We start from the raw sequence: 13,945 nt of genomic DNA, 5'->3' as shown, positions 1-13,945 counted from the left end.
CAAATATTTAGACACTGCTTGTCAGATGCAACTACCAATCGCTGAAAGTGATACTGTAGAACTACATAAGCAGATCAGAGCGTTGGAACACAAAAAGTCACCAGGCTATGAGAGAATTAATGCATTACCTTTTAAAGCGTCACCAGGTAAAGTAATAAGCATGATAGTCAAGAGCTTTAGTAACTCAGATTCCGAGGCCTGGCAAACCTGAGCACCTGGTCAATTTATATCGTTCAAACGAAATGAAAGCCTATCTCTTCCTATGTTTCGCACGTCGCCATAAACCTATGATAGAATATCAACCCTTCTTATGTAATGTTTGTCATTATCAATACAAATCAAATTTGCAAACATCCAGAACTATCATAACGGACGGTATCATTGTTTATTTTTCTGTGACATATTTTACTCATCGCTATATAGTTACGGCGGGAGACTTATAAACCCTTACTTTTGGTCGTGAAGAAGTTTCACCGCTAGTGGTTTTAGGTTAAATTTGAGAGCCACCATCGCTCTCGACATTAATGCCGGTTTCAGCATGGAAGGAATTTTGTACAATTTCAAAGTTATGACTACAAAAACTGATGTATGGGCCAAGCTGGGAACCCGCTGATTCATACTTGATAATAGTAGATACCGTCCTCAATCGTAACCAAACCTATTCGCTTTGCTTAGTTAGCCAATATAGAGAAAGGGTAATCTTTACAATGAATATAAACTGTATTGCGATGAAATTTCATGCCGAGCCGACTAGCTGTGAGCGTACCCCCACCTACGAGGAAAAATATACTGTTATCCCTTGATAAAGTGTAAACAATAGTGGCATGTGTATTATTATCATTGCGGCACACATTTCCACATTTTAGCAGCCTCAATATGTTCCGTGGCACTGGCGAAGGAGTCTGTGAAGCGTCGCTGCGCTGCGTGTAGACACACGCGTCGACACATATGATTGATTGCAATTTGAACAGAAGCAATCAATTCGTAATAAAATTAATGCAACTGAATTAATCACACAAATATGAAGCGAAGGCTGCAATCAAAAGGCAAACGCCACTACATATCAACACATAATTATACTCATACATATTTCTATATTATATGTATACATATATAATTATGTATAATATGCTGTGTATGAATATGAGGATTTATATAAGCAGCAACTGTTAAGACTACTTCCTACAATAAATTTATGACATCAATATATAAATGGGGCAAAATGAAGATACCTCGTGTCTCGGCAAGTGTGCGAAATAACGGCAAATATTTAGTGCTTGTATTGGTATGTGTATGCATGAAGACCCATTCGTCATACGGCGCTTCGGGCTTTTTCCTTCGCCAGCCAGAGGCCGTCAATCAAAATTAACCGTTCGTGTAGCTGTGCGGCAAATTTTTGTATGTGGATGGTATATACGAGTATGTATGTATGTATGTTGTATAAATACATTTCATATTTGTTTACTTTCCTTTGCTCGGCTTGTGGCCAATGAATGGTCCTTCACTAACGATGATAAATGTCTGAAATTTGCATTGAATGCCGCCTCTTCTTTATGACAATCATTTTTGGGAATATTGCCGAAATGAATATTTTTTGCCACCAAAGCGAAAAAAGCAAAAAGAATTCACATGGCATGTGAATGTTACAAGTAATAAGTGTTACAAATCAATAATTCTTAGATATATCTATATGTTATTTAAAAGTCATTTATTTATCGCAGGTATACTTGAAGACTCTTTTTATATTATCTGCGTTTAAGAGTAATTTTTGCTTCACACATCGTCTTAATGGCACAATAATAAGAAATTTGGTAATTTAGTTAAGAAGTATATACTCTAACATCCTTATAGACATTGGATCATACCAAATAACTCATAATTTTATTGATAATACGATGATATAAGAGTTAAGTACTATTAGCGCAGTGGTTTTTTAAATTTATGTGGACAAAAACAAGAACTTAGTCGAAAACATTTGCTTGCTAATATTTTTCATAATATCGTCTATTGAGATAAGTAATACTTTCTTTCAGTATATACTTCTCGAGTCATTTTTTGAAATCTGTGAAATAACGCATAACTACATTGAAGTTCCTCATAGAAGCGTTACTAACTTTCCAACCTACATGGCAAAATACAATACGGTCTTACTGGATGATCTTTAAGGGCTTAACGAAAACTGCAATTTTCAAAGTTAGGATGTTTTGCACTTCCCCACAGCAAAATGCCTAACGTTGTGATATCACACGATTTTAATGGACAATCGACCGGCCCAAGACGTGAAATTATCAGCTCACCGAAGCTCATTTTTGAATATGGAGTGACGATTCCAAACCAAACCTTTTTTTCCGAATGAAATACCAATTTTTGAATCTTTTCTGGTTGTTCTTTGACCCGAATTCGACAATTTTGCTTGTTTATGTGGCCATTGAGTCGGAAGTGGGCCTCATTTCTGAATGCAATTTGGCTCGAAAACGTCGGATCTTCATGGAACTTTTCAAGAACCCGTAGAGCGAAGCGATGTCACTTGGGAAAATCTAGCGGTATCAGGTATTGCACCTGCGTTTTGTATGTTTTTAATTTCCAATTCTTTCCATACGTCAGTTCGAGTTGCTGCGAACGGCGCCGAATCGATTCTCTACAGCCTTCGTACACTCTCAGCTAAGGCTGCTATATTTTCTTCACTGCGTGGTGAACGTGGTCTATTCGGTCGAATATTATCAAATAGTGAATGATGGGTGTCAAGAAAGCAGATGGTTGCGGTGCGCGAAACAATTTTTGCAGTTTACAGAATGTGAATTTTCGTAATAAGGTTGAACGATATGTGAAAGATGTCAAATCTTTCCATGATGACTTGCTAAACAATATTAAACGAAAATGACATGACAGCTTGACACATTTCATGCGTAGTTTGTCAAAAAAAAAGATATTGAAAAAAGTACTTCTATATGGATCACCCGTTACAAGAGGCACAAACCAGATTATTTTGAAATGATCCCAATAATATTGTTTAGTAATATCGTCCAAAAGCTCCGTCAGAATCGGGAAGGACCTCTCCGAGCCGTTCGATACCAAACGAGGTTTCAGACAAGGCGATTCCTTATCGTGCGACTTTTTCAACCTGCTTCTGGAGAAAATAGTTCGAGCCGCAGAACTAAATAGAGAAGGTACCATCTTCTATAAGAGTGTACAGCTGCTGGCGTATGCCGATGATATTGATATCATTGGCCTCAACACCCGCGCCGTCAGTTCTGCTTTCTCCAGACTGGACAAGGAAGCAACACAAATGGGGCTGGCAGTGAACGAGGGCAAGACGAAATATCTCCTGTCATCAAACAAACAGTCGTCGCACTCGCGACTTGGCACTCACGTCACTGTTGACAGTCATAACTTTGAAGTTGTAGATAATTTCGTCTATCTTGGAACCAGCGTAAACACCACCAACAATGTCAGCCTAGAAATCCAACGCAGGATAACTCTTGCCAACAGGTGCTACTTCGGACTGAGTAGGCAATTGAGAAGCAAAGTCCTCTCTCGACAAACAAAAACCAAACTCTATAAGTCACTCATAATACCCGTCCTGCTATATGGTGCAGAGGCTTGGACGATGACAACAACTGATGAGTCGACGTTGCGAGTTTTCGAGAGAAAAGTTCTGCGAAAGATTTATGGTCCTTTGCGAGTTGGCCACGGCGAATATCGCATTCGATGGAACGATGAGCTGTACGAGATATACGACGACATTGACATAGTTCAGCGGATTAAAAGACAGCGGCTACGCTGGCTAGGTCATGTTGTCCGGATGGAGGAAAACGCTCCAGCTCTGAAAGTATTCGACGCAGTACCCGCCGGGGGAAGCAGAGGAAGAGGAAGACCTCCACTCCGTTGGAAGGACCAAGTGGAGAAGGACCTGGCTTCACTTGGAATATCTAATTGGCGCCACGTAGCGAAAAGAAGAAACGACTGGCGCGCTGTTGTTAACTCGGCTATAATCGCGTAAGCGGTGACTACGCCAATCAAGAAGAAGAATATCGTCCAGAGTATCTTGGGGTAATTGGTCATTCAACAATGGATTTTCACGCAATGAAATTCGGTTTGAAGGTTGTTTCGAAAGATTTCAGAAGATCACAACGGAACAGTTATAGAATCATAACTATTCATATTTATTTATTTTCTAACCGCGTGTGTACAAACACATATCTGAAAATTTGCACACGTTCTGCTCTATTATGGGTATATAAATAAGAAGAGAGAATTTGTCGGAATCGCCGATATCAGATCATCTTATAGCCGCCATAAATGCGAGATATTTTAAAGAAATTTTATATTGATTATTGCTTAAAGAACAAATGCAATCGTTAAAGAAAAATGTTCAGATCGGATTACTATAGCATATAGCCGCCATACAAACTGACCGTTCAAAGTCAAGTTATTGTAAGGAATCTGTTATGTTTATAATGTCATGGAATATTGTTGTTCTTGATTATTCAAAGAGTTGCAACCCTGACGACTTATAACATTGCGACTGACGACTTATAACATTCGTCAGCTCTTAACATTGCTGAGTAAATTTTTTCATTCATTTCATTTCATTTTATAAACCGAACTGTTTATGGCGTTCGTCGTTGAAGAAACGACAGTTGCAACCAATGAATAAAGCGCACCTATGTGTTATCAGCCTTAAAAAAAGTTTATTTTGAAGAGTTTGAAGCGCTTCAACTTATGAAGAAAACTACAGGTTTTTTGTCACATTTTCACGAATCTTTTGCTTATTAAATTGCTGAGCCGATTTTAGGGTTAATTCACTTAAACTGTTACTGGACAACGGTACATCGTATTTAACTTGTTGATATCACTTTTGCTCATGCCGCGTCGTTGACCAATAATCTCACCTTCCTCTTTCAATGGTATAATTGTCTTTTCCCCGTTAATCGAGAACGCATAGGCATGGTAGTGTAATACACTACCGTAGTCGTATTCCTCATCGTAATCGTCGATGTAATCTTCATCATATTTCTCGAAATTAAACTCCATACCCTCCTGAATGTTATCATATTCGATGCGTACGTATTCATCGCGATTCGCGGCACTCTGCATGTGAAAGAAGCCGAGCGTGTGTAGGAACTCATGCACGATTGTACCGAGTCGGAAGCAGCCCGTGTCCAGAGGATAATCCTGAAGATTGTAATACTGGACGCCATTCAACCAGCCAATGCTCGAGTAACAGCCGCCCTGCTCTCCGGTGATATTCACATAATACTTCTGATCTGCGGTGGCTTCCTGAAAGCGAATGCACGAGAGCTCTTCTATGATTTTAATTCCGCGTAAAATGTGGTTGCGATGCGCTTCGTCTATGGAACAAAATTTGTTGGTGCGATAAGTAAGAAAAAATATGAGTTTGTCCAATGTTATAATCTATTACCGAAATATCCATCATTGATTTTGTAGTAGACAGTGTTGTTGGGCCAGCGTAGTGTCTCATTGCGGTGACCATTGCGCTGCGAAGGTGCCAAGACAATATCGCCCTGGAAGTAACCAGCTATTAGCTCGGCATCATCATAGTCAGACTGGCTTAGTGGTGCAGTTAGCGTACCCCTAGTGAGCGCCAGCAGCAATATTCCGAAGTAGAACTTCATTATCTTCTGCCTGTGTGCGTTTTTCTCCACAATCAAAATTGAATTGAAATTATTTTTTAGTTTCAGTCGACACATTTAGTGTGTCAATAAATAATATTAACATTAGATTAATAAGTATGTTCAAGTATACAGTTATTTATAGTTGTTTAATTACTGCGATAATAAAATTTATTACTTCTTGGTAATGTGCTGCCGAAACTTGTAAACGTGCCCAGCAGGGAAACCAGTGAAACTGAGTAAGGACTTTCGAAAATGAGATCGTTACTTTGAAAATCCTTCGACAAATTCTTTCTTTTTTGAGCATTCGACTTATATTCATACGCAGGCTTGTCGATGTTTTGGGTTTCTTTTGTACAGTTATTTTTATTAAAGCATGTCGATCAAATTATTTTAGTAAAATTTTAAAGTATGTGATATATACAAGGTCACGGTAATTCTTTCGGTGCTAGTTTTTTAAACATGTTTAGAAGGTATTATAAGAAACATATAAAATTTGAAGGGGATTTTTTGGGAGGTTTGTGATTTACCCGCATCGTCTATATCCAGGGCTCATCGTTTAATGATATGTATAACTTACTCTAAATGACAGTAAGCTCTTATTTCGAAGTTCCTTTCTATTAACAACAGTGATAGATAACATACGCTTCATAGTTCTGATTTCCAGTTCTGATTTCCAGCTCGGATTTTTATTATTATTATTTTATTTGCCTATGCATATTCGTAGATTAAATATTTGGTTGCTTTCCTGAGCACTTTTATATATTCCTTCATTAGAGATTCTTGCTTTGATTAAAATTTGAGCCCGCAACTTGTTGATATTTAACAAGTAAGCGATGATCGTGCTTTAATTAATGATCGTTCAACTGGGTTTGATTATTGTGAATACTGAACGAGCTATGCCAAGGATTGATAAATTTTTACAAATATTCGAGTGGGGTCTTTTCCCAAAAATAATAATACCGTTCGACGTTCAAAGCGCGGGGATTCCACACCTCAAACTCTGAACGCGTTTTTCTCAAAACACATTTTTTTAAACTGGCGGACATGATTCCGGTCGTACTATTCAACCGATGGGCTAATTTGTTTTTAATGTTCACAAAACGCCTGGCTATCGTCCATGTTTTTTTTGTTTTATAATTTATTGACAATGTAAAGGCAACATTTATATAAAAAAAAATAAAAAAAGCCGTTAGTTAGTTTTTTATTTATCAACATTTTATCATTATTCTAGTAGGGACGATAGCCATTCAGGTACTTTATAAGAATAAATTGGGTTTTTGTGTTTCAGATGATCGAAACATGACAAATCGTACCCGCCTTCTGAAAAAATGTGTTTATACACTCCACGATATACCCATGATAAAAGTTCTTAAACAAAAATTTCTATGAAAAAAAGTTAAAAAAACAGGCCAAATTACTCTACTGACCTTTAACACGAAATATATAATTTTTACCATGGAAAACATTGACTGAAATATTGGTTATTGAAAAGACTTTCTTCGACGGCTTCAATAACAAAAGAAGCAAAAACGTTAGGAAATAATTTGTCAAGTCATATAAATATCAAGCGGAACAATGCTTTCGATGAGTGTAATTAACTCAATAAAAAAAAAAAAACATAATAATTGTGTATATGATGTCTCTGCTAAGACAGACGACAAAACATATACTATGTAATTGAAACACAGCAGTCAGTCGCCTTCTCTGAGTCTTTTCACATTTCCGTTATACAAATGCTCTTCCGTCGAGTATATTGTCACTCACTGAAGTCATAGGCTAATATATGGTAACCCAGTATGAAAGGGCTATGTTCGCGTGCGAGAGCCATTTGTGCTAATTAAAAACACTTGTTTGTGACAAAAAATTATCATCAAAGGCCTTTTCCAACATTGTGAACGTTTCGTCTTCAGAGATTTGATTCCACATACAAAATTTAATAGAATTGAAAAACTTCACTCATCGTAAAACTCGCCTGATGCACTGCATATACTTCAGAAAGATAAGCGTATACTAAACACAAATGATTATTTTCATTTGACCTTTGGCAAAAATGTCACTGACAGTCATACCAATCTAGAAAAAGAATATTTCGACGAATGGGTTTTCGCGAGAAATTAATTTAAAAAGTCTTACTATTTTTTGTCCACAGTAGTAAAAGAAAATAAAGAGAAGACCTAATGGGGTACTTTGGAGTAGACAAAGCAGTAGTATGTACCATATATATATATACAAGACCGTCATATAAATATAAAATATACATGTATAAATTAAAGAAGTTGGCAATAGTGGATCAGCTTAATATTGTTATTAAATTCTAAAAACAGTTATCGTTTTGGTTATACTTATATAGATGATATCTCTAAAACTGGCTGATCGTAGCTTCACCTATCGCGTATCAGATAATTACTACTATTACTAACAAATATCTCAACAATTTTATTCAGCATTATATTACACGAAGAATTACTGTATATAAACTACTATAGCTGTATATGTTTAGTGTAAAACCCACGTAGTTAGTGGAACGTCAAGTACGCGACGATAGCGAGGCTAATCGATAAAAGTCATAAATATACTTGGATTAAAAATTTAACATTGAATTTGTGCGAAATTCCCACATCCAAAGCGATAAGCCGACTGCAATATAATACGCACTGATAGAAAACATATTTATGATGCCATAAAGCGATTTTGACTACAGGTAACTACCAAATAATCATTCAGTTGTAGTTTGGACTGCTAACAGTCGTGTTTCTTAAACGTTTCTTTTGAAAATCTGGTAGTCTTTGAAGAACAATGAAGTTACTTATGGGGTTTGTGCTTTTGTCGGTGCTGGGTGCTGCTCTGGCTCTGCCGCTGCAATCAACAGCTGAGGAAGATCCTGAGTTGACGGCTGGTTACTTCGAAGGTGATATTGTTTTGGAACCAAACCAACGCAATGGTTTGCGCAATGAAACTAGGCGTTGGCCAAACAATCTTGTCTACTATAAATTCAATGAGGGATTCTTCGGTAAGTAATGAGATAATATTTTTTAGCTAATAAATCTGGAAATTCTTTACATGTAACCGTGCTTCTATATACTTAGATAATGATCATAAGAATCATATACTGCGTGGCATGAGGATCTTGGAGGAGGTATCGTGTATCCGTTTCCAGGAGGCTACCGGGGATCAGTCTTATTATATCAACATCACTGGCTTAAGTGGTGGCTGCTACTCAAGCGTCGGTTGGCAGAACGGCGTTCGTTCGTATAATCTGCAGATTTACCCCTTGGATACGGGTTGTTTCCGTCTCGGTACCATTGTGCATGAGTTTTTGCATACACTCGGTTTCTATCACATGCAGAGTGCCGCTAATCGTGATGACTACGTTCGTATAGCCACGGAAAACATTCAGGCTGGCACCGAGCACAACTTTAATAAATACGACGAAGATTTTGTCGATGATTTTGATGAGGAATATGATTACGGCAGTGTGTTGCATTATTCGGCGTATGCGTTCTCTGCCAACGGTAAAATGACGATAGTGCCTTTGAGAGAGGAAGAAGCCAGTGTCATGGGTCAGCGTCGTAGCTTAAGTCAAAGTGATATTAACAAATTGAATATTATGTATCGTTGTCCATTAAAAGTGTAATACATACAGTATAGACAGTGTTGCAATGAAAGACCAGGTACAGTTATAAATAATTTTCGGAAACTTTGTTGTTTTTTAACTTCTGGGTGAGTTCATATACTTAGATGAAGTGCTTAGGCCGAAACTTTGGTCAGGGTCTAGTAGAGCGAGCAAAAAATATGTAAATGTAAGATGTTCAAAATAAGGTTTGAATAAGCTGGAGTTTGTATTAAGGGTTAAGAGATTCAAAGTTTTTGAGACATTTGATATGTGTTAGAGAAATAACGAAAGGGTACCATTTGATAAAGTTTTACCTGAATAGGCCTCTGTAGAATAAGCGAATTTCCTTTTAGATATAGAATATAACCAAAGTCAATCATGTTAAATTTGGAATATGTGAATAACTGAGCACTTGACCGCTACTGTCTTACGTCCTACAATGGAGCTCAGCTCCATACGCTGATCAAGTATTCGTATATTAAATTTCAAATATGATGGGTTAATTATCATTCGAAAACCTATTTATTTTTTTAAGATTATCTTTCTCAAATGATGGCCGCGACTACGTTTCCATTGGTCCATCCATTGGGTCAAATTTTCAATGACTCGTTTGAGCATTTCGACTGGTAACTGGCGAATGACGCGCGTGCTGTTTTGTGTCAAGGGTCAAATTGAAGCGAGATTGTCCGCAGAAACCTAAGAATTTACATATTCCCATAGGAAAAAATCTAACAGTGTGATATCACATGATATTGGAGGCAATTGACCAGCCCAAAACGTGAAATTATGTACTCAACGAAGGATTGTCCCAATCTACTCATTGATTGGTGCGATGTGTAGGAAGACGGCGGCCTTCTTGAAATCAGATGTCGCCGAGATCACGAGCTTCAATTTCAGGCATCAAACAGTCAGTTATCATGAATCATTCATAATTTTTGAATAAATATGGATATTATTCTGAATGAAATGGCAGGTCTTGAATCTCTTCATAGACTCTCCATAGTCTTCTTGTACACTCTCTGCTACGGGTGCTATATTTCCTCAAGACATGATGGGGGTGGTCTATTCGGTCGAATATTTTCCAATGATGAACGCTGGGATTTAAGATGGGTGATGTTGTTGCGAATAGTACGCTGTTAAAAAGGTGCCTCGACTTGGATCACGCGTTTTATAATGTATAGGGTATTTCCCTTTAAGATAATACCAAAATTATAAAAATATTTTTCAAATATAAAAGTCTTTAAAATTACCGGCCTCGGTAGTCCAGCGTAAGCCCAATAGTCATCCCTGAAGTCAAGGTTTCAATTCCCGGTCGAATCTGCATAATTTTGTCGTTTATATTTTCCGTTGAACCTAGAAATTGAAAGTGAGGTAGAGCTAAGTTCAAAGAACGGTTCTGTACTTCGATTGTAATGTTGTCTACCACACTTAAGTACTTTGGAAAGGGAAAAATGAAATGAATCCACTGAAAACACTATCAGTAACAACTTTTGTTTTAACCTAAAATTTTGAAATAATCTAAATCACTATTAACACATTATTATAATTAACGTCGGAAAACATGGTGGTCTCAGAGTAGTTATGACATTTAAGGACAAATTTTCCCTTGGTTAAATGTTTCCTTACATAATGTAACTGCAGCTGATTCTGGGCTTTACGCACCCAGTTGTTGTTTATGTTTGGTACTTTCTCTTAGAAAGATATCAGTAAACGAATGTGTACTCAGTTTCCACCGATCTGAACTACGGTTTTGGTAACGAACAAACTTTTTCACTTTCGATTTTGGGGATTAAACAGACTGGCAAAATTACAGTTTGGTTATGTCACAGATCCTTTCACTCAACTTAATCATTTAATGATTGCATAGTTTTATTGCATTATCGTTTGAAACACAGAACTTTGTCTTTATAATAATGTCGCTAGTTGAATGAAGTCGATCTGTTCTACTTCATTGCAGCGCTCGGGTCTAATCTGTTGCTTTGCTTTTGAAGTGAGTCCGGTTTTTGTCAACTTTTTTTTTAAAACTATTTTCTTAAATTATGAATTGAAATCAATAACACTTGCCCATATAAGTAATTGGAAAAATATTTTACGCAATATATAAGTTTTATTGGAAAATCTTTCTCGACCCCAAGCTAATTTACGCAGCTGTTTGCTGATATTTCTATAATGGTGTTGAAGAACATCGATTATCAAGATTTTGAAAAATCATTTTCATAATACAAATTGAAGTGTTACCCAGTAGTACGTAAGACCACGTTGAAAATATAACTGCTATCGACTTCAAAACTGAGGTTGAAGATATGGGTAAAATTTAGAAAGACTCCAAGGTTTGACGTTACTTCATCCATGTCGAAAGCTGTGGATTAATGAAAAGTAAACTTAGCTGCTTTTAATATTAAAGCAAAGATGGCGCTCAAGTTGTATATAAAGCAATCTAAAAGCGCTCAGTCCCGAGTAGTTCTGATGAAGTGTTAGTATATGGTACAGTGGCATACGGAAAACACTTGTTCGGCAATTCGAAACATTTATCAGTTGAAATGAGGACATGCCTGAGTTTGGTAATGCTTTTTGTGCTTGGTACAAGTCGAGCTCTACCAGTAGACTCAGTAAGCGAAGAAGATCCCGAACTAACTGCTGGCTATTTCGAAGGTGATATTGTGCTGAATGCAGCGCCGCGTAATGGCATGAGTAATACAAGTCTTCAATGGCCCAATGGTATTGTGTATTATAAATTTTGGGAAGGATTTTTCGGTAAGGAATCGCATACTACTTCATTTTATTAACCTTTGTTTTTTTACTAAACATTTTTTTATGTTCCATTTTATACAGATCAAGTACAAGAAACTCTTATTAAAGGCGCCATGAAAACCATAGAAGAAGTGTCATGCATTCGTTTCGTATTGGCCGACGATGACCAGCCTTATTTCATTAACATAACAGGCAATCCTGGCGGCTGTTACTCGACGGTTGGCTTCACTGACGACATTCAAAAATATAATTTAGAACCGTTTCCCATCAATCAGGGTTGCTTCCGTATTGGAACCATGATTCACGAAATGTTACACACACTCGGTTTTTATCACATGCAGAGCACTTTTAATCGGGACGAGTATGTTCAGATAGTATCCGAAAATGTTAATCCACAACATCTGTATAATTTTAATAAATATGACAAAGACATGATTGAGGATTTTGGAGAAGCATACGATTACGGTAGTATTTTGCATTATTCGCCGCTAGCTTTCTCCGCAAATGGTGGAAAAACTATAGAGCCATTGCAGGACGTACCGGAGGGCATAATGGGTCAACGTGTGGCTTTAAGTGAAAGTGATATAAGCAAGTTGAATAAGATGTATAACTGTGCTGAGAAAGATTAAAACGCGAATGAGGATCCATTGAATACTAAGTTAATCTGGGTGATGGGGGATTTAAATACTAATTACATAAGTGGGCATATTTTATCAGTATAAATATTTATTGTATAACACCATATTAGCGATATCTATATAATGTATTACTTTTTGGATAAATATTAAACAATTTTATAATTGTTCTAATTATTTAGAATAAATTTCAAAATGTATTATATATATATTGTTAAACCTCTTAATACGTTATCTGTAACCCATGCAAAGGGTTGCTCGCATCTAACGCTGGAAAAAGTGCAAGAACCTTTAAATAAGTTAAAAATTTCAGGAAAGTATAAGAACTATATCGAACAAGCGCCAATCAAAGAGGGTGATTGTTTTTATAATCTCAACAGGTTTAAATATGCAATCAACCTCCCTAGCAGTAAACTCGCATTCTACATTGGTCACTGCAAGCTGTAGAAGCATTTACTTTCACTCACTTGTCGGTTCTGCAGCAGGGAGCCTGAAACACCAGAGCACCTGCTAGCTGACTGCACAGCAGTTTGCATAAGCATGTTAAAAGCCTTTGGATCCAAATAGAGATCACATTACTTCGCTAGCACCTAGTCGAATATTGGACTTTATCAATTTGCTGGGGCCAGGTGAGTCTTTGTGATAGATCTGGGGCCGATTAAACCGAGCGACCTGCGTTGCATTCCTCGTGTATCAATCAATCAATCAGAAATCGTAAAATTCGACGCTTTGAGCCAAATTTTATTGAGCGATGGGGACAATTTCCGGCTCAATGGTTATGTAAACAAACTGAAGAGAAATATTTATTGAGAGAATACTTCGGTGGGCAAATAATTTCCCGTTTTGGGCCGGTCGATTGGCCGCCAAGATCGTGTGATACCACAAGGTTAGACTTTTTCCAGCGGGGTATGTAAAGTCTTATGTCTTTGCGGGCAATTCCGCTTTGATTCAGGCGTTGGAGCAAAACATCATGCTTCCCGTTCGGCAGTTACTAGTGGAAATGCTCGAACGAGTCATCGATAATTGGACTCAACTGATGGATCATCTGAGACGTAGCCGAGGCCATTATTTGAAAGAGATAATATTCCAAGAATAAATGACAAAGAGTTCCTCATTAAATTTGTAGTTTTTGTGGTTTTTCTTTTAAAAAATATGTAGAGAACGTCGAAGTGGATCCCGTATATAAAAATACGTATCATGTTATCATTTAAATATAAATTTATTTCTTTGGATAGCTCGCATATAATGAAGATACTGATTTCCGATGAGTCTATATATGTATAGTATATATGTATATATATAGGTATGTA

General features: G+C 37.1%; 3 protein-coding genes across 3 annotated transcripts; 2 read left to right on the top strand and 1 right to left on the bottom strand.

Annotated features, from left to right (window-relative positions):
• Positions 1 to 4,719: 4,719 nt before the first annotated feature.
• LOC108969360 (seminal metalloprotease 1-like) lies at positions 4,720 to 5,656 on the bottom strand. The gene is made up of 2 exons (XM_018934011.1): positions 5,423 to 5,656; positions 4,720 to 5,351 (listed from the first exon to the last, which is right to left on the bottom strand). Exons 1-2 carry the CDS (start codon positions 5,634 to 5,636, stop codon positions 4,807 to 4,809), a joined length of 759 nt encoding a protein of 252 aa, XP_018789556.1. The 5' UTR covers positions 5,637 to 5,656; the 3' UTR covers positions 4,720 to 4,806.
• A 2,712-nt stretch (positions 5,657 to 8,368) lies between these two features.
• Positions 8,369 to 9,333, top strand: LOC108969356 (seminal metalloprotease 1-like). Its single transcript, XM_018934007.1, has 2 exons — positions 8,369 to 8,646; positions 8,723 to 9,333. Exons 1-2 carry the CDS (start codon positions 8,433 to 8,435, stop codon positions 9,268 to 9,270), a joined length of 762 nt encoding a protein of 253 aa, XP_018789552.1. The 5' UTR covers positions 8,369 to 8,432; the 3' UTR covers positions 9,271 to 9,333.
• Positions 9,334 to 11,727: 2,394 nt separating this feature from the next.
• LOC108969362 (seminal metalloprotease 1-like) lies at positions 11,728 to 12,770 on the top strand. The gene is made up of 2 exons (XM_018934014.1): positions 11,728 to 12,003; positions 12,082 to 12,770. The coding sequence occupies exons 1-2, from the start codon at positions 11,790 to 11,792 to the stop codon at positions 12,627 to 12,629; spliced, it is 762 nt and encodes a 253-aa protein (XP_018789559.1). The 5' UTR covers positions 11,728 to 11,789; the 3' UTR covers positions 12,630 to 12,770.
• Positions 12,771 to 13,945: the final 1,175 nt, after the last annotated feature.

The sequence above is a fragment of the Bactrocera latifrons genome, unplaced genomic scaffold (genome assembly GCF_001853355.1).
Source record: "Bactrocera latifrons isolate USDA-ARS-PBARC rearing strain unplaced genomic scaffold, ASM185335v1 scaffold_25, whole genome shotgun sequence".
NCBI lineage: Eukaryota > Metazoa > Arthropoda > Insecta > Diptera > Tephritidae > Bactrocera > Bactrocera latifrons.
Note: the sequence above shows the minus strand (reverse complement) of the source record. Positions and strands in the feature narration are given on the sequence as shown.